Genomic DNA, 25780 nt, shown 5'->3' with positions numbered 1-25780 from the left:
TAGGGAGCTGGAAGCTACATAGCTACAGAGGATATAAGCGACATATAGGTAGCAGGAAGCTACATAGCTACAGAGGATATAAGCGACATATAGGGAGCAGGAAGCTACATAGCTACAGAGGATATAAGCGACATATAGGTAGCAGGAAGCTACATAGCTACATAGCTACAGTGGACATAAGAGACATACAGGGAGCAGGAAGCTACATAGCTACATAGCTACAGAGGACATAAGAGACATACAGGGAGCAGGAAGCTACATAGCTGCATAGCTACAGAGGACATAAGAGACATACAGGGAGCAGGAAGCTACATAGCTACATAGCTACAGAGGACATAAGAGACATACAGGGAGCAGGAAGCTACATAGCTGCATAGCTACAGAGGACATAAGAGACATACAGGGAGCAGGAAGCTACATAGCTGCATAGCTACAGAGGACATAAGAGACATACAGGGAGCAGGAAGCTACATAGCTGCATAGCTACAGTGGACATAAGAGACATACAGGGAGCAGGAAGCTACATAGCTACAGAGGACATAAGGAAAAGAACAGCGATATTACACACATGGCTACAGAAGGCAGAGAGTACACGGGAGAAACGTAAAGGAGAGAGGACTGAAACTGGTTTGTGTGTGATGTACTGTAGGATGTAGTATATAGGTGTTCATGCAGCCCTGAGACATGGCTGGTGACTCCTGGTGTGGTCATGTTTCAGGACTACAGGGATATGGTTGATGTTTCAGGACTACAGGGATATGGTTGATGTTTCCTGGTGTGATCATGTTTCAGGGCTACAGGGATATGCTTGATGTTTCAGGGCTACAGGGATATGGTTAATGTTTCAGGGCTACAGGGATATGGATGATGTTTCAGGGCTACAGGGATATGGTTGATGTTTCAGGACTACAGGGATATGGTTGATGTTTCAGGGCTACAGGGATATGGTTAATGTTTCAGGGCTACAGGGATATGGTTGATGTTTCAGGACTACAGGGATATGGTTGATGTTTCAGGACTACAGGGATATGGTTAATGTTTCAGGGCTACAGGGATATGGTTGATGTTTCAGGGCTACAGGGATATGGTTGATGTTTCAGGGCTACAGGGATATGGTTGATGTTTCAGGGCTACAGGGATATGGTTGATGTTTCAGGGCTACAGGGATATGGTTGATGTTTCAGGGCTACAGGGACATGGTTGATGTTTCAGGGCTACAGGGATATGGTTGATGTTTCCTGTTTCAGGGCTACAGGGATATGGTTGATGTTTCAGGGCTACAGGGATATGGTTGATGTTTCAGGGCTACAGGGATATGGTTGATGTTTCAGGGCTACAGGGATATGGTTGATGTTTCAGGGCTACAGGGATATGGTTGATGTTTCAGGACTACAGGGATATGGTTGATGTTTCAGGGCTACAGGGACATGGTTGATGTTTCAGGGCTACAGGGATATGGTTGATGTTTCCTGGTGTGGTCATGTTTCAGGGCTACAGGGATATGGTTGATGTTTCAGGACTACAGGGATATGGTTGATGTTTCAGGACTACAGGGATATGGTTGATGTTTCAGGGCTACAGGGACATGGTTGATGTTTCAGGGCTACAGGGATATGGTTGATGTTTCCTGGTGTGGTCATGTTTCAGGGCTACAGGGATATGGTTGATGTTTCAGGGCTACAGGCATATGGTTGATGTTTCAGGACTACAGGGATATGGTTGATGTTTCAGGGCTACAGGGATATGGTTGATGTATTTTGGTGTGGTCATGTTTCAGGGCTACAGGGATATGGTTGATGTTTCAGGGCTACAGGGATATGGTTGATGTTTCAGGACTACAGGGATATGGTTGATGTATTTTGGTGTGGTCATGTTTCAGGGCTACAGGGATATGGTTGATGTTTCAGGGCTACAGGGATATGGTTGATATTTCAGGACTACAGGGATATGGTTGATGTTTCAGGGCTACAGGGACATGGTTGATGTTTCAGGGCTACAGGGATATGGTTGATGTTTCCTGGTGTGGTCATGTTTCAGGGCTACAGGGATATGGATGATGTTTCAGGGCTACAGGGATATGGTTAATGTTTCAGGGCTACAGGGATATGGTTGATGTTTCAGGACTACAGGGATATGGTTGATGTTTCAGGGCTACAGGGATATGGTTGATGTTTCAGGGCTACAGGGATATGGTTGATGTTTCAGGGCTACAGGGATATGGTTGATGTTTCAGGACTACAGGGATATGGTTGATGTTTCCTGGTGTGGTCATGTTTCAGGGCTACAGGGATATGGATGATGTTTCAGGGCTACAGGGATATGGTTAATGTTTCAGGGCTACAGGGATATGGTTGATGTTTCAGGACTACAGGGATATGGTTGATGTTTCAGGGCTACAGGGATATGGTTGATGTTTCAGGGCTACAGGGATATGGTTGATGTTTCAGGGCTACAGGGATATGGTTGATGTTTCAGGGCTACAGGGATATGGTTGATGTTTCAGGGCTACAGGGATATGGTTGATGTTTCAGGACTACAGGGATATGGTTGATGTTTCAGGGCTACAGGGATATGGTTGATGTTTCAGGACTACAGGGATATGGTTGATGTTTCAGGGCTACAGGGACATGGCTGGTGACTCCTGTGTGGTCATACGTACACGTCTGTCCTGCTGACGTCCCCTCTGTGGTGCAGTGTCAACACGTAGAGGACGGACATGGAGATGACGCTGAAGGTCATGACGACGACTAGAGCCAGAATGGTTCCCTGCATGAACCTGTGACTGACGCAGCCCTGCTCTGGAGTCGGACTCTGGAACGACATCAAAACACAGGTTGGACATTTTAAATGCTGGTTTTCCAGGAGGACTAGGCTGAGCGAGAGAGAGCGAGAGCGAGAGCGAGAGAGAAAGAGAGAGAGAGAGAGAGAGCGAGAGCGAGAGCGAGCGAGAGAGAGAGAGAGAGAGTGAGAGTGAGTGAGTGAGTGAGCGAGAGAGAGAGAAAGAGAGAGAGAGAAAGAAAGAGAGAGAGAGAGAGAGAGAGAGAGAGAGAGAGAGAGAGAGAGAGAGAGAGAGAGGAGGGGTTCTGTACAGGTGTTCATGTGTAGGGAAACATCTACCTTATTCCCAGGTTTGACTGTCTTCTTCTTCAGGGGACCACTTCCTGTCCTGCTGAACTGGCTTCCTGATTGGCTGGAGACAGAGACAGGAAGAAAAAAATGTAATCATCCAACCAATACATTCAGTATGTCAAACAATTTAAAATACTGGACCAGCGCTTGATTACCAATGGAATAGTACCAATAGGGATAATCAGAGTGCTCCTCTTAGAAAGTATTTGACGTGTAAAGGTGTGTCCTACCTGGTGGTGCCTGCGCTGACGGTGCTCTTCATGCTGTCCAGGCGGCGGAGTTTGGCCAGCTTCCTGCTCCAACGCTCCAGCTCATCTATACGAGTCTCCAGGTTGTCAGTCAGTTTACACAGCTCCTTCACCGCACCCACGTTCTCCATGAAGATACGGTCCTGGAGAGAGAGAGAGAGAGAGAGAGAGAGAGAGAGAGAGAGGGGGAGAGAGAGGGAGGGGGAGAGAGCGAGAGAGCGAGAGGGCGGGGGGAGAGAGAGAGGGGGAGAGAGAGAGAGAGGGGTAGGGGTAGGGAGGGAGAGAGAGAGAGAGGGGGAGAGAATGAGAGAAAGAGAGGGGTAGGGAGTGAGAAAGAGAGAGAGAGAGAGAGAGAGGAGAGAGGGGGAGAGAGAGGGAGGGAGGGAGGGGGAGAGAGAGGGAGAGAGAGAGGGAGGGGGAGAGAACGAGAGAAAGAGAGGGGTAGGGAGTGAGAAAGAGAGAGAGCGCAAGGGGGAGGGAGGGATGGGTGGGTGGGTAGGGAGGGAGGAAGAGAGAGAGGGAGGGAGGGGGAGAGAGGGATGGGAGGAGAAAGAGGGAAGAAGGAGAGAGACAGGGAGGGGGAGAGAGAGAGGGAGGTAGGGGAGAGAGAGAAAGGGAGGGGGAGAGAGTGAGTGAGGGAGGGAGGGGGGAAAGAGTGAGGGAGGGAGAGGGGAAAGAGTGAGGGAGAGAGGGGTAGAGAGTGAGGGAGGGGGGTGAGGGAAGGGGAGAGAGAGAGAGGGAGGGAGGGCAAGAGAGGGAGAGGGAGGCGGGAGAGAGGGGTGGAGGGCAAAGGGAGGGAGGGAGGGAGTGTGGGAGAGAGAGGGAGTGTGGGAGAGAGAGGGAGTGGGGGAGAGAGAGGGAGGGGGCAGAGAGTGAGGGAGAGGGAGGGGAGGAAGAAAGGGGGAGGCAGGGAGAGGGGGAGAGAAAGATGCAGGGAGAGGGGGAGAGAAAGACGCAGGGGGAGGGGGAGAGAAAGACGCAGGGAGGGGGGGGAGCAAGAGAGAGAGAGAGAGAAGAAGGGAGGGAGGGGGAGAGAAGAAGGGAGGAAGGGGGAGAGAGTGAGGGAGGGAGGCACAGAAGTCAATGTCTGTTGCAAAATTCTGTGTGTGGGTGTGTGTGTGTGTGTGTTGTGTGTGTGTGTGTGTGTGTGTTGGTGTTGTGTGTGTGTGTGTGTGTGTGTGTGCGCGTGTGTGTGTTACCTTGTTCACCACCAGTAGTTTAGGGATGGTCTCTCCATTGGAACAGATGACGTCTCCTCCCTCCTTCACGGCTTCAGGCAGGATCTGCTGCACTTCCTGAGCTATCACTCCTGGATAATACAACACTTTACTGTAAACTCCTATCACTCCTAAATAATACAACACACTACTGTAAACTCCTATCACTCCTAAAAAATACAACACACTACTGTAAACTCCTATCACTCCTAAATAATACAACACTTTACTGTAAACTCCTATCACTCCTAAATAATACAACACTTTACTGTAAACTCCTATCACTCCTAAATAATACAACACTTTACTGTAAACTCCTATCACTCCTGGATAATACAACACACTACTGTAAACTCCTATCACTCCTAAATAATACAACACTTTACTGTAAACTCCTATCACTCCTGGATAATACAACACACTACTGTAAACTCCTATCACTCCTAAATAATACAACACTTTACTGTAAACTCCTATCACTCCTAAATAATACAACACTTTACTGTAAACTCCTATCACTCCTGGATAATACAACACTTTACTGTAAGCTCCTATCACTCCTGGATAATACAACACCTTACTGTAAACTCCTATCATTCCTAGATAATACAACACACTACTGTAAACTCCTGGAGACATTGTAGAATGGGATCGTAGAAGGAGATACAACAGAAGTCAGACAATAGGGTGAAGCAGCATGTATAGAGGTAGGGACAGACAATATGGTGAAGCAGCATGTATAGAGGTAGGGACAGACAGTATGGTGAAGCAGCATGTATAGAGGTAGAGACAGGCTATATGGTGAAGCAGCATGTATAGAGGTAGGGACAGACAATATGGTGAAGCAGCATGTATAGAGGTAGGGACAGACAATATGGTGAAGCAGCATGTATAGAGGTAGGGACAGACAATATGGTGAAGCAGCATGTATAGAGGTAGAGACAGACAATATGGTGAAGCAGCATGTATAGAGGTAGGGACAGACAATATGGTGAAGCAGCATGTATAGAGGTAGAGACAGACAGTATGGTGAAGCAGCATGTATAGAGGTAGAGACAGACAGTATGGTGAAGCAGCATGTATAGAGGTAGGGACAGACAGTATGGTGAAGCAGCATGTATAGAGGTAGAGACAGACAGTATGGTGAAGCAGCATGTATAGAGGTAGGGACAGACAGTATGGTGAAGCAGCATGTATAGAGGTAGGGACAGACAATATGGTGAAGCAGCATGTATAGAGGTAGGGACAGACAATATGGTGAAGCAGCATGTATAGAGGTAGAGACAGACAGTATGGTGAAGCAGCATGTATAGAGGTAGGGACAGACAATATGGTGAAGCAGCATGTATAGAGGTAGAGACAGACAGTATGGTGAAGCAGCATGTATAGAGGTAGAGACCGACAATATGGTGAAGCAGCAGATATAGAGGTAGAGACAGACAGTATGGTGAAGCAGCATGTATAGAGGTAGGGACAGGCAATATGGGGAAGCAGCATGTATAGAGGTAGAGACAGACAATATGGTGAAGCAGCATGTATACAGGTAGAGACAGGCAATATGGTGAAGCAGCAGATATAGAGGTAGTGACAGACAATATGATGAAGCAGCATATATAGAGGTAGGGACAGACAATATGGTGAAGCAGCATGTATAGAGGTAGGGACAGACAATATGGTGAAGCAGCATATGTAGAGGTAGAGACAGACAATATGGTGAAGCAGCATGTATAGAGGTAGAGACAGACAATATGGGGAAGCAGCATGTATAGAGGTAGGGACAGACAGTATGGTGAAGCAGCATGTATAGAGGTAGAGACAGACAGTATGGTGAAGCAGCATGTATAGAGGTAGAGACAGACAATATGGTGAAGCAGCATGAATAGAGGTAGGGACAGACAGTATGGTGAAGCAGCATGTATAGAGGTAGAGACAGACAATATGGTGAAGCAGCATGTATAGATGTAGGGACAGACAATATGGTGAAGCAGCAGGTATAGAGGTAGAGACAGACATGGTGAAGCAGCATGTATAGAGGTAGGGACAGACAGTATGGTGAAGCAGCATGTATAGAGGTAGAGACAGACAATATGGTGAAGCAGCATGTATAGAGGTAGAGACAGACAGTATGGTGAAGCAGCATGTATAGAGGTAGAGACAGACAGTATGGTGAAGCAGCATGTATAGAGGTAGAGACAGACAGTATGGTGAAGCAGCATGTATAGAGGTAGAGACAGACAGTATGGTGAAGCAGCATGTATAGAGGTAGAGACAGACAGTATGGTGAAGCAGCATGTATAGAGGTAGAGACAGACAATATGGTGAAGCAGCATGTATAGAGGTAGGGACAGACAGTATGGTGAAGCAGCATGTATAGAGGTAGAGACAGACAATATGGTGAAGCAGCATGTATAGATGTAGGGACAGACAATATGGTGAAGCAGCAGGTATAGAGGTAGAGACAGACATGGTGAAGCAGCAGGTATAGAGGTAGAGACAGACAGTATGGTGAAGCAGCATGTATAGAGGTAGGGACAGACAGTATGGTGAAGCAGCATGTATAGAGGTAGGGACAGACAGTATGGTGAAGCAGCATGTATAGAGGTAGAGACAGACAGTATGGTGAAGCAGCATGTATAGAGGTAGGGACAGACAATATGGTGAAGCAGCATGTATAGAGGTAGGGACAGACAATATGGTGAAGCAGCATGTATAGAGGTAGGGACAGACAGTATGGTGAAGCAGCATGTATAGAGGTAGAGACAGACAGTATGGTGAAGCAGCATGTATAGAGGTAGGGACAGACAATATGGTGAAGCAGCATGTATAGAGGTAGAGACAGACAGTATGGTGAAGCAGCATGTATAGAGGTAGGGACAGACAATATGGTGAAGCAGCATGTATACAGGTAGAGACAATATGGTGAAGCAGCATGTATAGAGGTAGAGACAGGCAATATGGTGAAGCAGCATGTATAGAGGTAGAGACAGACAATATGGTGAAGCAGCATGTATAGAGGTAGAGACAGACAGTATGGTGAAGCAGCATGTATAGAGGTAGAGACAGACAATATGGTGAAGCAGCATGTATAGAGGTAGAGACAGACAGTATGGTGAAGCAGCATGTATAGAGGTAGGGACAGACAGTATGGTGAAGCAGCATGTATAGAGGTAGAGACAGACAGTATGGTGAAGCAGCATGTATAGAGGTAGAGACAGACAGTATGGTGAAGCAGCATGTATACAGGTAGAGACAGTATGGTGAAGCACAACATAAATCCAGTCTACAGGGAGGATGTAGAAACAAAAGAACAGATCACAGATACAATAGGAATGCAATAGATTTCCAGTGCTATTGATTGTCTATTGATTGTCTATTGATTGCTATTGGTTGTCTATTGGTTGTCTATTGGTTGCTATTAGTTGTCTATTGGTTGTCTATTGGTTGTCTATTGATTGCTATTGGTTGTCTATTGATTGCTATTGGTTGCTATTAGTTGTCTATTGGTTGTCTATTGATTGCTATTGGTTGCTATTAGTTGTCTATTGATTGCTATTGGTTGTTTATTGATTGTCTGTTGGTTGTGTATTGATTGTTATTGGTTGTGTATTGATTGTTATTGGTTGTGTATTGATTGTTATTGGTTGTGTATTGATTGCTATTGGTTGTCTATTGATTGTTATTGTTATCTATTGATTGTTATTGGTTGTTTATTGATTGTCTGTTGGTTGTGTATTGATTGTCTGTTGGTTGTGTATTGATTGTCTGTTGGTTGTGTATTGATTGCGGTTGGTTGTGTATTGATTGTTATTGGTTGTGTATTGATTGTTATTGGTTGTGTATTGATTGTTATTGGTTGTGTATTGATTGCTATTGGTTGTCTATTGATTGTTATTGTTATCTATTGATTGTTATTGGTTGTGTATTGATTGTTATTGGTTGTGTATTGATTGTCTGTTGGTTGTGTATTGATTGCTATTGGTTGTGTATTGATTGCTGTTGGTTGTGGATTGATTGCTGTTGGTTGTGTATTGATTGCTGTTGGTTGTGTATTGATTGCTATTGGTTGTGTATTGATTGCTATTGGTTGTGTATTGATTGCTGTTGGTTGTGTATTGATTGCTATTGGTTGTGTATTGATTGCTGTTGGTTGTGTATTGATTGTTATTGGTTGTGTATTGATTGCTATTGGTTGTGTATTGATTGCTGTTGGTTGTGTATTGATTGCTATTGGTTGTGTATTGATTGCTATTGGTTTTGTATTGATTGCTATTGGTTGTGTATTGATTGCTATTGGTTGTGTATTGATTGCTATTGGTTGTGTATTGATTGCTGTTGGTTATCTATCATGTATAACCTAAAACAAAGCGTTGTATAAGTTACCAGTCTCTGGGCTGGTGTCTATCCCCACGCTGGAAGCAAACTCAGGCTTGTACTGATAATGAACCAGCCGCATCTGACTGATCCGCTTCAGGTTGTCTGTAGTGTTTACCTATTCACACACACACACACACACACACACACACACACACACACACACACACACACACACACACACACACACACACACACACACACACACACACACACACAGAGAGAGAGGATGACAATATGTATGGATGTTACTATGGAGCTACACACAGAACATTTAGAACATATGGAACATACAGAACATACAGAACACACAGAACACATAGAACATACAGAACACACAGAACACACAGAACGTACAGAACACACAGAACATACAGAACATACAGAACACACAGAACACATAGAACATACAGAACACATAGAAGACATAGAACATACAGAACACACAGAACACACAGAACACATAGAACATACAGAACACACAGAACACAGAACACACAGAACACATAGAACATACAGAACGTACAGAACACACAGAACACACAGAACATATAGAACATACAGAACATATAGAACATACAGAACATACAGAACAAATAGAACATATAGAACATATAGAACATACAGAACATATAGCTACAGTTCGATGGCTGTATGGTTTCAGGACAATGAACAGAAGACAGAATATAGCATGTTGTGATTTATTGTAATATTTTATTGCCCAAATAAAAACCAATTCTCTCAGGGATCATTTGGATCATGATCGAGCATGCATTTTCATAACTACACAAACAAACACATGCAGAGCACACACCACATACTCCCCACTCACCTCGTGGACGTTCTCTTTAGCCCGTATATCGGAGGGCTGCACCAGTGACCCCATGACCTTCAGGTTACCATGGATGACCATGGCCTCGTCTGGCCGGTCGGTGTTGATGCCGACCCGGCCGTGGTGGTACACTGAGTCAGGTATCTGGCCGCGCTGCCACAACACCTCACTGTCACTCTCAAACTGACCAGGGTTAGACGCCTGGAAACCCAGAGAGGGAGGGACAAACAACACAGAGATATTTAGACTGGGAAATTGTAGAGCTGTAAAAGATGATTTGAGTGACATACGTAATTACAGGTCCTGGATTCCTCTTCCGTTTGCAGTGCTAGTACTACACCGAGTAGCTTCCTAAACAAGCTGACGTGTATGGAATTCGTAAGAGCCTCAACATAAATCTACAAACCATGGTTTATTATTATACTTACAGAATAAAGAATGTAGACCATAACAGATGTATACGGATGGGTCTCTTTACATTTACATTCAGTAAGGAAACTAAAATTACAATTTTGGAATCATGAGCACAATTTCAGTTTATTTGCTGCTAGGTAAATACTGAGATAGATCAGAGGACAGACGGTCAGACAGACACGGCCAGACTGACAGAGGTTACTGAGATAGATCAGAGGACAGACGGTCAGACAGACACGGCCAGACTGACAGAGGTTACTGAGGTAGATCAGAGGAGGACAGACGGTCAGACAGACACGGCCAGACTGACAGAGGTTACTGAGATAGATCAGAAGAGGACGGTCAGACAGACACGGCCAGACTGACAGAGGTTACCCTGACGATGATCCTCTCTGACACCTGCGCGGCCACCGTGAAGCTCTGTCTGTGGGCCTGGGCCTGCAACGCTACCACCAACATGAAGTACCTAACAAGCAAAACAATTCAAAACAATTCATCACAGATTTGTGTCTTTGTATTTCTATTAAATGTATTTGACTGCCAAAAAGTAAAGTAAACACACTTTAAAGGGGCAATCTGGGATTCAAACAACAAGGGAAAGTTCAAAAAGGGGATTGTTCGATCCCAGATTGCCTCTTGTACCTTTCAGTTACTAGTCCAACGCTCTAACCACCTGGCTACCCGCCTCCTCTAACCACCTGGCTACCTGCCTCCTCTAACCACTAGGCTACCTGCCTCCTCTAACCACCAGGCTACCTGCCTCCTCTAACCACTAGGCTACCTGCCTCCTCTAACCACTAGGCTACCTGCCTCCTCTAACCACTAGGCTACCTGCCTCCTCTAACCACTAGGCTACCTGCCTCCTCTAACCACCAGGCTACCTGCCTCCTCTAACCACCAGGCTACCTGCCTCCTCTAACCACCAGGCTACCTGCCTCCTCTAACCACCAGGCTACCTGCCTCCTCTAACCACCAGGCTACCTGCCTCCTCTAACCACTAGGCTACCTGCCTCCTCTAACCACTAGGCTACCTGCCTCCTCTAACCACTAGGCTACCTGCCTCCTCTAACCACTAGGCTACCTGCCTCCTCTAACCACTAGGCTACCTGCCTCCTCTAACCACTAGGCTACCTGCCTCCTCTAACCACTAGGCTACCTGCCTCTCTAACCACTAGGCTACCTGCCTCTCTAACCACTACGCTACCTGCCTCCTCTAACCACTAGGCTACCTGCCTCTCTAACCACTAGGCTACCTGCCTCCTCTAACCACTAGGCTACCTGCCTCCTCTAACCACTAGGCTACCTGCCTCTCTAACCACTAGGCTACCTGCCTCTCTAACCACTACGCTACCTGCCTCCTCTAACCACTAGGCTACCTGCCTCTCTAACCACTAGGCTACCTGCCTCCTCTAACCACTAGGCTACCTGCCTCCTCTAACCACTAGGCTACCTGCCTCCTCTAACCACTAGGCTACCTGCCTCTCTAACCACCAGGCTACCTGCCTCTCTAACCACTACGCTACCTGCCTCTCTAACCACTAGGCTACTTGCCTCTCTAACCACTAAGCTACCTGCCCCTTTAGCTGTGGCTATATTGACGATATAGCACTGGTATTGCTGTATGCTATAGTACCTCTGATCAGGGTTGGGTTTGCCTTTCTTCCTCATGTTATTGGCTGTGGTCTCACTGAAGTGTAGTCGTCCCACTGTTACCTTGGTAACCTGCTCCGGGGGCAGTGTCACCCTGAAAACACACACATGAATCTTTAACCCTTTATATACAGTAGACCTTCTCCACTTAACCCTTTATATACAGTATTTACCTTTTCTACTTGCCTTAACCCCTGAGGTAGAGTATTTTCCTCCCTCTGTGATGGACCTATTTACGTTTGAGTAATTTAGCAGATGCTCTTAACCAGAGGGATCACAAGAAGACTGAGACTTACAGTGCTGGTTTGAAGGGTCTCTCTACTCACAGTACTGGTTTGAAGGGACTCTACTCACAGTGCTGGTTTGAAGGGACTCTACTCACAGTACTGGTTTGAAGGGTCTCTCTACTCACAGTACTGGTTTGAAGGGTCTCTACTCACAGTACTGGTTTGAAGGGTCTCTCTACTCACAGTACTGGTTTGAAGGGTCTCTCTACTCACAGTGCTGGTTTGAAGGGTCTCTCTACTCACAGTACTGGTTTGAAGGGACTCTACTCACAGTGCTGGTTTGAAGGGTCTCTACTCACAGTACTGGTTTGAAGGGACTCTACTCACAGTACTGGTTTGAAGGGTCTCTACTCACAGTACTGGTTTGAAGGATCTCTCTACTCACAGTGCTGGTTTGAAGGGTCTCTACTCACAGTGCTGGTTTGAAGGATCTCTCTACTCACAGTGCTGGTTTGAAGGGTCTCTCTACTCACAGTACTGGTTTGAAGGGTCTCTACTCACAGTACTGGTTTGAAGGGTCTCTACTCACAGTACTGGTTTGAAGGGTCTCTCTACTCACAGTGCTGGTTTGAAGGGTCTCTACTCACAGTACTGGTTTGAAGGGACTCTACTCACAGTACTGGTTTGAAGGGTCTCTCTACTCACAGTACTGGTTTGAAGGGTCTCTACTCACAGTACTGGTTTGAAGGGTCTCTACTCACAGTACTGGTTTGAAGGGTCTCTACTCACAGTGCTGGTATGAAGGGTCTCTACTCACAGTACTGGTATGAAGGGTCTCTACTCACAGTACTGGTTTGAAGGGTCTCTACTCACAGTACTGGTTTGAAGGGTCTCTACTCACAGTGCTGGTATGAAGGGCCTCTACTCACAGTACTGGTATGAAGGGTCTCTACTCACAGTACTGGTTTGAAGGGTCTCTACTCACAGTACTGGTTTGAAGGGTCTCTACTCACAGTACTGGTTTGAAGGGTCTCTACTCACAGTACTGGTATGAAGGGTCTCTCTACTCACAGTACTGGTTTGAAGGGTCTCTCTACTCACAGTACTGGTTTGAAGGGTCTCTACTCACAGTACTGGTTTGAAGGATCTCTACTCACAGTACTGGTATGAAGGGTCTCTACTCACAGTACTGGTTTGAAGGGTCTCTACTCACAGTGCTGGTTTGAAGGATCTCTCTACTCACAGTGCTGGTTTGAAGGGTCTCTACTCACAGTACTGGTATGAAGGGTCTCTCTACTCACAGTGCTGGTTTGAAGGGTCTCTACTCACAGTACTGGTTTGAAGGGTCTCTACTCACAGTACTGGTTTGAAGGGTCTCTACTCACAGTGCTGGTTTGAAGGGTCTCTACTCACAGTACTGGTTTGAAGGGTCTCTACTCACAGTACTGGTATGAAGGGTCTCTACTCACAGGGCTGGTTTGAAGGGTCTCTACTCACAGTACTGGTTTGAAGGGTCTCTTGCTGCGGTCTGACTGGGACTGCTCCACGTTGATGGACTGGTTCATGGCTTCCAGCTGGGAGACAACACAGGAGAGGGTTCGGTCAGTTGATGAAAGAAAGTAGCGTTACATTAAATCAAACCCTGGCCCCTTCCTCCTGTAGCTCGGAAGGGATTAGATAGGTGGCCAAAACTCCCCCTTGCTAATCCGAAGGCAGGTTGAACCAATTACCATTTTGTCTAAAACCTACCCAATTATCTTACACCTACAGGAAGGACGTCAGCTAGAAGGTAAAAGCTAGGGGATGATTAGGCATTCACAACGTGGATCACCTCTCTTCCCTCACCTTAACCCCATTGAGTTTGAGATAGAAGCAGTCGATTGGCTGGAGGCCATCGCTGGTCTTGATGTACTTGGGATCTCCCAGCATGCCGCAGTACACGGTGACCTGGAAGTGATTTTTCTTCTGACATACGAAGGCGTCGTCCGCCAGGGAGAAGTTAAAACCTTTATCAGCGTCGACGCGATAGGTGGGCATTGGGCTAGAGAGGGAGGGAGAGATGGAAAGAGGGAGAGATGGAAAGAGGGATAGATGGATGGACAGAGAATTCTATAAGGGTTTGTCAATATTTTCATAGAAGTTCATCGTACTGTACGTTTTCTACTATTGTACTTGCACTCCTTGAGCTAAATATGGAGGATTGGATAAAAAGAGAGGTTCACATCTGCCTGGCTACCCAAACTCCTTGCTCCGGCCAATGAGTCTGGATCTGAGTACCTCCCTGACGATTTCTAGAACACAAACACATTCTAACAATTCTGATTGGTCCAATAAAACGATTGGTTGAGCAAGAACCAGAACACACGTGGGTAAAGTGGTGTTTTGAAAATGTGTCATTGCCTTTGATACTCCTGATTGGTTAGAGGCAAGGTACCCTGCCCTCCGCCCAGTACCCTGCCCTCCGCCCAGTACCCTGCCCTCCGCCCAGTACCCTGCCCTCCGCCCAGTACCCTGCCCTCCGCCCAGTACCCTGCCCTCCGCCCAGTACCCTGCCCGCTGCCCAGTACCCTGCCCTCCGCCCAGTAACCTGCCCAGTACCCTGCCCTCCGCCCAGTACCCTGCCCTCCGCCCAGTACCCTGCCCTCTGCCCAGTACCCTGCCCTCCGCCCAGTACCCTTCCTCCGCCCAGTACCCTGCCCTCCGCCCAGTACCCTGCCCTCAGCCCAGTACCCTGCCCTCCGCCCAGTATCCTGCCCTCTGCCCAGTACCCTGCCCTCCGCCCAGTACCCTGCCCTCCGCCCAGTACCCTGCCCTCCGCCCAGTACCCTGCCCTCCGCCCAGTACCCTGCCCTCCGCCCAGTATCCTGCCCTCCGCCCAGTACCCTGCCCTCAGCCCAGTACCCTGCCCTCCGCCCAGTACCCTGCCCGCTGCCCAGTATCCTGCCCTCCGCCCAGTACCCTGCCCGCTGCCCAGTACCCTGCCCTCAGCCCAGTACCCTGCCCTCAGCCCAGTATCCTGCCCTCCGCCCAGTACCATGCCCTCCGCCCAGTACCCTGCCCGCTTCCCAGTACCCTGCCCTCCGCCCAGTACCCTTCCCGCTGCCCTGTACCCTGCCCAGTACCCTGCCCTTTGCCCAGTACCCTGCCCTCCGCCCAGTACCCTGCCCTCCGCCCAGTACCCTGCCCTCCGCCCAGTACCCTGCCCTCAGCCCAGTACCCTGCCCTCCGCCCAGTACCCTGCCCTCCGCCCAGTACCCTGCCCTCCGCCCAGTACCCTGCCCTCCGCCCAGTACCCTGCCCTCTGCCCAGTACCCTGCCCTCTGCCCAGTACCCTGCCCTCAGCCCAGTATCCTGCCCGCTGCCCAGTATCCTGCCCGCTGCCCAGTACCATGCCCTCCGCCCAGTACCCTGCCCGCTTCCCAGTACCCTGCCCTCCGCCCAGTACCCTTCCCGCTGCCCTGTACCCTGCCCAGTACCCTGCCCTTTGCCCAGTACCCTGCCCTCCGCCCAGTACCCTGCCCTCCGCCCAGTACCCTGCCCTCCGCCCAGTACCCTGCCCTCAGCCCAGTACCCTGCCCTCCGCCCAGTACCCTGCCCTCCGCCCAGTACCCTGCCCTCCGCCCAGTACCCTGCCCTCCGCCCAGTACCCTGCCCTCCGCCCAGTACCCTGCCCTCCGCCCAGTACCCTGCCCTCAGCCCAGTATCCTGCCCGCTGCCCAGTACCCTGCCCTCCGCCCAGTAACCTGCCCTCCGCCCAGCATCGTACTCTCCCCATCAGTCACTGTCACTAGCCAGCTACCACTGAGTACTCTACCCAGCACATTAGGGACTGCTGCCCTATGTACATAGAAATTGAACACTGGCCACTTTTATAATGTTTACATACTATTTATATATCTACTGCTGTGCTAAATGTTAGATCATTAATTTGTTTATGATTGTGTTCTTGTTGACATTTACTGCATTGATTGATAGGAACATAAGCATTTCAATACACACGCCATAACACCTGCTAAACTGTGTACGCGACTAATTAAATTGGATTTGATTTGAATAGATTCATCAATAGGTTCATCATAGGTTCATCAATAGGTTCATCAATAGATTCGTCCATAGGTTCATCAATAGATTCATCAATAGATTCGTCAATAGGTTCATCAATAGATTCGTCAATAGGTTCATCAATAGATTCATCAATAGATTCGTCAATAGATTCGTCAATAGATTCGTCAATAGATTCGTCAATAGATTCGTCAATAGGTTCATCAATAGATTCGTCAATAGATTCGTCAATAGATTCGTCAATAGGTTCATCAATAGATTCGTCAATAGGTTCATCAATAGATTCATCAATAGATTCATATACACTACCGGTCAAAAGTTTTAGAACACCTACTCATTCAAGGGTTTTTCTTTATTTTTACTATTTTCTACATTGTAGAATAATAGTGAAGACATCAAAAGTATGAAATAACACATATGGAATCATGTAGTAACCACAAAAGTGTTAAACAAATGAAAATATATTTTATATTTGATATTCTTCAAATAGCCACCCTTTGCCTTGATGACAGCTTTGCACACTCTTGGCATTGTTGAAGACCTTACAGACTCCACTATAGTTTATGAGTCATGTTGAAGACCTTAGTCTCCACTTACGAGGACAAAGAGTATTCCTAATCATGTTATACTCCATATATTTCATCAAGATTATGTTTTAAACGTGAGTGAACCAGCTAAGATGAGTCACCTGTTTGTTGATGACAATATCCTAATGGTATGCACTACGCACCACCCACCGCTTATCCCTCAATCTCAGAATTCCCAGTTCGGCATAGCAATGTCCACAAGTAGGTGTTGGTACATTTATCCTCCCCTCCTCTCTGTCTTCACCCTCCTCCATCCCCTCCCCTTCCCTTGTTATCTACCTCCGTCTCCTCCCGTCATACTCTTTCGTAACCGAAACCCTGCTCTTACTCACTCCCCCGCATCACTCACGTCCAAGGAATCTTTAAAACCGACCTTCTCTGGATCATTCTGTTCTCCCCTCTCCTTCCTGAATACCACCCTCTTCTCTCACCCTCTTCTTCTCACTCTCTCTCCCTCCCTCCCCTCTCTTTCTCTCTCTCTCTCTCTCCCCCCTCCCTTTCCCCACTGTCTCTCTCCCCTCCTCTCCCTTCCCCCTCTCTCTCCTCTCTCTTTCCCTCCTCTCTGTCTCTCTCTCTCCCCCCTCCCTACTTCCACTCTCTCTCTCTCCCCCCTCTCTCTATTCCCCCCTCTCTCTCTCTCTCATGTTCTCTCTCTCTGCTTTATAAATGATATCCTTGTCAATATCTTCTTTCTCATGAAAACAAACAGATATCATATTAATTGACATACGGTAGCATATGAATTAATCAAAGAGCAAAAGGGTTTAAGTCAAGTTAAGCGTGCAGAGAGACACCTACAGCTCTTTGCAGTTGACGTCGTACAGCGGCGTCCACTTGTTCTGCTGGTGCGGCTGCCATTTTATGCACTGGTAGTTAGGGTCCAGGTAGGAGTTATCAGCATCCGCCATCAAACCTGGGCCAGAAACAATGTCTACTAGGTAAGGGGGAAACACAAGATCACATGTTAATCTGCACATTGTTATGTATTTTATTCAAAATAAATGCATGAGCTAATGAACAACCCAAAATATTTGTAGGTGCTGACTAACAGAGAGTAAATATATATATAAAAAATAGGTCACACACTCTACATACTGTAATGGGTAAACTTAACCATCATAACTGTCATAACCATCATAACCATCATATCATAACCATAATAACCATCATAACTGTTATGATGGTTATGATGGTTATGATATGATAGTTATGATGGTTATGTTATGATGTTATGATGGTTATGACTTATGATGGTTATGACTGTTATGATGGTTATGATGGTTATGATATGATAGTTATGATGGTTATGATATGATGGTTATGATGGTTATGATATGATGGTTATGATGGTTATGATGGTTATGATATGATAGTTATGATGGTTATGTTATGATGTTATGATGGTTATGACTTATGATGGTTATGACTGTTATGATGGTTATGTTAAGATGGTTATGATGGTTATGATGGTTATGATATGATAGTTATGATGGTTATGTTATGATGTTATGATGGTTATGACTTATGATGGTTATGACTGTTATGATGGTTATGTTAAGATGGTTATGGTGGTTATGATGGTTACGATGTTATGTTGGTTATGGTGGTTATGATGGTTATGTTATGATGGTTATGATGGTTGTGATGGTTATTATGGGTATGATGTTATGATTATGGTGGTTATGATGGTTATGATGGTTATCATGGTTATGATGTTATGATTATGGTGGTTATGATGGTTATGTTATGATGGTTATGATGGTTATGTTGGTTATGATGGTTATGATGTTTATGATGGTTATGTTGGTTATGATGGTTATGGTGGTTATGATGGTTACAATATGATGGTTATGATGGTTATGATGTTATGATGTTATGATGATTATGATATGATGGTTATGATGGGTATGATGGTTATGATGGTTATGATGGTTATGTTATGATGGTTATTATGGGTATGATGGTTATGATGGTTATGATGGTTATGATGGTTATGTTATTATGGGTATGATGGTTATGATGGTTATGTTATGATGGTTATTATGGGTATGATGGTTATGATGGTTATGTTATGATGTTTATTATGGGTATGATGGTTATGATGGCTGTGATGGCTATGTTATGATGGTTATGATGTTACGATGTTATGATGGTTATGATGGTTATCATGGTTATGATGTTATGATATGTTGGTTATGATGGTTTTGATGGTTGTGATGGTTATTATGGGTATGATGTTATGATTATGGTGGTTATGATGGTTATGATGGTTATCATGGTTATGATGTTATGATTATGGTGGTTATGATGGTTATGTTATGATGGTTATGATGGTTATGTTGGTTATGATGGTTATGATGTTTATGATGGTTATGTTGGTTATGATGGTTATGGTGGTTATGATGGTTACAATATGATGGTTATGATGGTTATGATGTTATGATGTTATGATGGTTATGTTATGATGGTTATTATGGGTATGATGGTTATGATGGTTATGATGGTTATGTTATGATGGTTATGATGGTTATGATGGTTATGTTATTATGGGTATGATGGTTATGATGGTTATGTTATGATGGTTATTATGGGTATGATGGTTATGATGGTTATGTTATGATGTTTATTATGGGTATGATGGTTATGATGGCTGTGATGGTTATGTTATGATGGTTATGATGTTACGATGTTATGATGGTTATGATGGTTATCATGGTTATGATGTTATGATATGTTGGTTATGATGGTTATGTTATGATGGTTATTATGGGTATGATGGTTATGATGGTTATGATGGTTATGATGGTTATGTTATGATGGTTATTATGGGTATGATGGTTATGATGGTTATGATGGTTATGTTATTATGGGTATGATGGTTATGATGGTTATGTTATGATGGGTATGATGGTTATGATGGTTATGTTATGATGGTTATTATGGGTATGATGGTTATGTTATGATGGTTATTATGGGTATGATGGTTATGATGGCTATGATGGGTATGTTATGATGGTTATTATGGGTATGATGGTTATGATGGTTATGATGGTTATGATGGTTATGATGGTTATGATGGTTATGTTATGATTGTTATTATGGTTATGATGGTTATGTTATGATGGTTATTATTGTTATGATGGCTATGTTATGATGGTTATTATGCGTATGATGGTTATGTTATGATGGTTATTATGGGTATGTTATGATGGTTATTATGGGTATGATGGTTATGATGGTTATGATGGTTATATTATGATGTTATTATGGGTATGATGGTTATGATGTTATGGTGGCTATGATGGTTATGATGATTATGATGGTTATCATGGTTATGATGTTATTATGGGTATGATGGTTATGATGGTTATTATGGGTATGATGGTTATGTTGGTTATGATGTTATGGTTATTATGGGTATGATGTTATGGTGGTTATGATGGTTATGATGGCTATGATGGTTATGATGGTTATAATGGTTATGCTTACCAATTACATTGTTATGAGCATACATAGACTGTGTGTGTCACACTCTGACCTAGGAGAGCTGTGTTTTCTCTGCTTAGTTAGGTCAGGGTGTGATAGGTGGGTGGGCAATCTATTTTGTTTTGTTTTCTATGTTTTGGCCAGGTATGGTTTCCAATCAGAGGCAGCTGTCTATCGTTGTCTCTGATTGGAAGCCATACTTAGGCAGCCTGTTTTTCCCTTGGTTTTCGTGGGTAGTTGCTTTCTGTTTAGTTTGTATAACCTGACGGAACTGTTGGCTGTCATTTTGTTTATTTTGTCTAGTTTTCATTAAAATATAACGATGAGCACTCAACTCGCTGCGCCTCGGTCTCCTCTATATGACGCCTGTTACAGTGTGACTTTCTTTTTTAATTCCCCAACATGTTGCCAAGGCAACGGAACCGAGAAAAGTGGAGGGAGGTCACTGTGACCTGATGTTTCAGAAGAGGAGTATGTAAGTATGTTTTATACCTAAAGGTGTATTTTTGGATTAATGTGTGAGCGCATGCATATGTTGGGATATAAGAATGGGGTAAAAGGGGAAAGAGAGAAGGAAAGAGAGAGAGAGACAGACAAAGATATGCCTGCCTACCTGGCTCTTGTTTGATGATACCTGTGAGGATCTGAGAGTTGAGGGTGCTGTTAGGACCGTCAGAATGTTTCCTCTTCTTCGCCTGGTGGACTGCTATCCCACTGTAAACACACACACACACACACACACACACACACACACACACACACACACACACACACACACACACACACACACACACACACACACACACACACACACACACACACACACACACGTACGGAACGTCATCATTTTCATCCTGAGATCAAGACTGATTAATGAACTGAAACATGAGATGGAGGGCACCCCTCTCTGCTCCTCCCGAAAACCATTCATCTGTTTCTCTCCTGATCACACCTCTCTCCTCCAGCCTCCATTCCTCCAGCCTCCATTCCTCCCTCCATCCCTCCATCCATCCATTCCTCCCTCCATCCATTCCTCCATCCATTCCTCCCTCCATTCCTCCATCCATTCCTCCCTCCATTCCTCCCTCCATCCATCCATTCCTCCATCCATTCCTCCATCCATTCCTCCATCCATTCCTCCATCCATCCATTCCTCCATCCCTCCATTCCTCCATCCATCCATTCCTCCCTCCATTCCTCCCTCCATTCGTCCATCCATTCCTCCATCCCTCCATTCCTCCATCCATCCATTCCTCCATCCATTCCTCCATCCATCCATTCCTCCCTCCATTCCTCCATTCCTCCCTCCATTCCTCCCTCCATTCCTCCATCCATCCATTCCTCCCTCCATTCCTCCCTCCATTCCTCCCTCCATTCCTCCCTCCATTCATTCCTCCCTCCGTTCCTCCCTCCATTCCTCCATCCATCCATTCCTCCCTCCATTCCTCCCTCCCTCCGTTCCTCCCTCCATTCCTCCCTCCATTCCTCCATCCATTCCTCCCTCCATTCCTCCCTCCCTCCGTTCCTCCCTCCATTCCTCCCTCCGTTCCTCCATTCCTCCATCCATCCATTCCTCCATCCATCCATTCCTCCCTCCATTCCTCCATTCCTCCATCCATTCCTCCCTCCATTCCTCCCTCCATTCCTCCATTCCTCCCTCCATTCCTCCCTCCCTCCGTTCCTCCCTCCATTCCTCCATCCATCCATTCCTCCATCCATCCATTCCTCCCTCCATTCCTCCATTCCTCCATTCCTCCCTCCATTCTCCCTCCATTCCTCCCTCCATTCCTCCATTCCTCCATCCATTCCTCCCTCCATTCCTCCATTCCTCCAATCCTCCCTCCATTCCTCCATTCCTCCATCCATTCCTCCATCCATTCCTCCATCCATCCATTCCTCCCTCCATTCCTCCATTCCTCCATTCCTCCCTCCATTCCTCCCTCCATTCCTCCCTCCATTCCTCCATTCCTCCATCCATTCCTCCCTCCATTCCTCCATTCCTCCATTCCTCCAATCCTCCCTCCATTCCTCCACTCCTCCATCCATCCATCCATTCCTCCCTCCATTCCTCCATTCCTCCCTCCTTTCCTCCCTTCTTTCCTCCATTCCTCCATCCACGGTTGGGCACCAATCTCTGCAGTAACTAGTGCAGAATATCAGTATCTACAGTATCTATAGTATCTACAGTATCTACAGTATCTACAGTATCTACAGTATCTATAGTATCTACAGTATCTATAGTATCTATAGTATCTACAGTATCTATAGTATCTACAGTATCTACAGTATCTATAGTATCTACAGTATCTATAGTATCTACAGTATCTACAGTAACTACAGTATATACAGTATCTACAGTATCTATAGTATCTATAGTATCTACAGTATCTACAGTATCTATAGTATCTACAGTATCTACAGTATCTACAGTATCTATAGTATCTATAGTATATATAGTATCTACAGTATCTACAGTATCTATAGTATCTACAGTATCTACAGTATCTATAGTATCTATAATATCTACAGTATCTACAGTATCTACAGTATCTATAGTATCTACAGTATCTACAGTATCTATAGTATCTACAGTATCTATAGTATCTACAGTATCTACAGTATCTACAGTATCTACAGTATCTACAGTATCTCAGTATCTATAGTATCTACAGTATCTATAGTATCTACAGTATCTCAGTATCTATAGTATCTACAGTATCTATAGTATCTACAGTATCTCAGTATCGATAGTATCTACAGTATCTACAGTATCTATAGTATCTACAGTATCTCAGTATCTACAGTATCTACAGTATCTACAGTATCTCAGTATCTATAGTATCTACAGTAGCTATAGTATCTACAGTATCTCAGTATCTACAGTATCTACAGTATCTACAGTATCTACAGTATCTACAGTATCTACAGTTTCTCAGTATCTACAGTATCTACAGTATCTCAGTATCTACAGTATCTACAGTATCTACAGTATCTCAGTATCTACAGTATCTACAGTATCTACAGTATCTACAGTATCTATAGTATCTATAGTATCTACAGTATCTACAGTATCTCAGTATCTACAGTATATAGTGTCTCAGTATCTACAGTATCTACAGTATCTATAGTATCTATAGTATCTATAGTATCTACAGTATCTACAGTATCTATAGTATCTACAGTATCTATAGTATCTATAGTATGTATAGTATCTCAGTATCACAGTATCTACAGTATCTACAGTATCTATAGTATCTACAGTATCTACAGTATCTATAGTATCTACAGTATCTATAGTATCTACAGTATCTACAGTATCTATAGTATCTATAGTATCTACAGTATCTATAGTATCTACAGTATCTATAGTATCTCAGTATCTACAGTATCTATAGTATCTACAGTATCTATAGTATCTACAGTATCTATAGTATCTATAGTATCTACAGTATCTATAGTATCTACAGTATCTACACTATCTACAGTATCTACAGTATCTACAGTATCTACAGTATCTACAGTATCTATAGTATCTCAGTATCTACAGTATCTATAGTATCTGCAGTATCTACAGTATCTACAGTATCTACAGTATCTACAGCATCTATAGTATCTATATTATCTACAGTATCTATACTATCTATAGTATCTACAGTATCTATAGTATTTATAGTATCTATAGTGTCTATAGTATCTACAGTATCTACAGTATCTACAGTATCTATAGTATCTATAGTATCTACAGTATCTACAGTATCTCAGTATCTACAGTATATAGTGTCTCAGTATCTACAGTATCTACAGTATCTATAGTATCTATAGTATCTACAGTATCTACAGTATCTACAGTATCTACAGTATCTACAGTATCTACAGCATCTATAGTATCTATATTATCTACAGTATCTATACTATCTATAGTATCTACAGTATCTATAGTATCTATAGTATCTATAGTATCTATAGTATCTATAGTGTCTATAGTATCTACAGTATCTATAGTATCTATAGTATCTATAGTATCTACAGTATCTATAGTGTCTATAGTATCTACAGTATCTATAGTATATATAGTGTCTATAGTATCTACAGTATCTATAGTATCTACAGTATCTACAGTATCTATAGTATCTATAGTATCTATAGTATCTATAGTATCACAGTATCTACAGTATCTACAGTATCTATAGTATCTATAGTATCTACAGTATCTATAGTATCTATAGTATCTACAGTCCCTCAGTATCTATAGTATCTATAGTATCTACAGTATCTTCAGTATCTACAGTATCTACAGTATCTACACTATCTATAGTATCTCAGTATCTACAGTATCTCAGTATCTACAGTATCTACAGTATCTATAGTATCTCAGTATCACAGTATCTACAGTATCTACAGTATCTATAGTATCTACAGTATCTATAGTATCTATAGTATCTACAGTATCTCAGTATCTACAGTATCTACAGTATCTACATTATCTATAGTATATATATTACCTACATTATCTATAGTATCTCAGTATCTACAGCATGTCAGTATCTACAGGATCACATTATCTACAGTTTCAACAGTCTTTACATTATCCCATTATCTTCATCCTCCTCCCCTTCACAACTGCAGATGTTAACAATTCATTAATTGTTTGGTTGATTGATTGATTGGTTCATTTGTTGATTGATCACTCACTCTTGCCCCTGTTGTGGGTGTTGCAATAGTTGATGCAGCATCTGGCTCTGTTGCAGGTCCTGGCAACTCCCACTGGAGGTGGGACCAATGGGGTACTGCGAGATCATTGGCTCAGGCTTCAGGTACATGTCCCGGTGCATGTTTGGATAGCCGTGACCGTGCGGGGGGAGTGGCGGCGAGGTCATGTGACACATGTTCTCTGGTGTCATGGTCCTCAGCATGTGAGTGTCTGGAAGACAGGGAGGAAGACAGGGAGGAAGACAGGGAGGAAGACAGGGAGGAAGACAGGGAGAAAGACGGGAGAAAGACAGGGAGGAAGACAGGGAGGAAGACAGGGAGGAAGACAGGGAGGAAGAGGGAGAAAGACAGGAGGAAGACAGGGAGGAAGACAGGGAGGAAGACAGGGAGGAAGACAGGGAGGAAGACAGGAAGGAAGACAGGAAGGAAGACAGGGAGGAAGACAGGGAGGAAGACAGGGAGGAAGACAGGAAGACAGGGAGGAAGACAGGGAGGAAGACAGGAAGACAGGGAGGAGGACAGGGAGGAAGACAGGAAGGAAGACAGGGAGGAAGACAGGGAGGAAGACAGGAAGGAAGACAGGAAGGAAGACAGGGAGGAAGACAGGGAGGAAGACAGGGAGGAAGACAGGAAGGAAGACAGGGAGGAAGACAGGGAGAAAGACAGGGAGAAGGACAGGAAGACAGGGAGGAAGACAGGGAGAAAGACGGGAGGAAGACGAAGACAGGGAGGAAGACAGGAAGACAGGGAGGAAGACAGGAAGAAAGACAGGGAGAAAGACAGGGAGAAGGACAGGGAGAAGGACAGGAAGACAGGGAGGAAGACAGGGAGAAAGACGGGAGGAAGA

General features: G+C 44.7%; 1 protein-coding gene across 1 annotated transcript in view; it reads right to left on the bottom strand.

The window, feature by feature from the left end:
- myrf (myelin regulatory factor) overlaps positions 1-25780 on the bottom strand; it is a 60675-nt gene that overhangs the window by 14240 nt on the left and 20655 nt on the right. The window contains exons 5-17 of the mRNA XM_029757500.1: positions 24916-25144; positions 20837-20937; positions 17536-17671; positions 13934-14129; positions 13586-13662; positions 11845-11955; positions 10578-10677; positions 9798-9998; positions 8975-9083; positions 4577-4686; positions 3360-3520; positions 3118-3190; positions 2660-2811 (exon numbers count right to left, since the gene is read on the bottom strand). Of these exons, the coding sequence (XP_029613360.1) occupies positions 2660-2811; positions 3118-3190; positions 3360-3520; positions 4577-4686; positions 8975-9083; positions 9798-9998; positions 10578-10677; positions 11845-11955; positions 13586-13662; positions 13934-14129; positions 17536-17671; positions 20837-20937; positions 24916-25144 (1756 nt within the window). The remainder of the gene's footprint in view (positions 1-2659; positions 2812-3117; positions 3191-3359; positions 3521-4576; positions 4687-8974; positions 9084-9797; positions 9999-10577; positions 10678-11844; positions 11956-13585; positions 13663-13933; positions 14130-17535; positions 17672-20836; positions 20938-24915; positions 25145-25780) is intronic.

The sequence above is a fragment of the Salmo trutta genome, chromosome 7 (assembly GCF_901001165.1).
Source record: "Salmo trutta chromosome 7, fSalTru1.1, whole genome shotgun sequence".
NCBI classification, from domain to species: Eukaryota; Metazoa; Chordata; class Actinopteri; order Salmoniformes; family Salmonidae; genus Salmo; species Salmo trutta.
The sequence above is the reverse complement of the archived record's forward strand: the minus strand, read 5'-3'. Positions and strand labels throughout refer to the sequence as shown.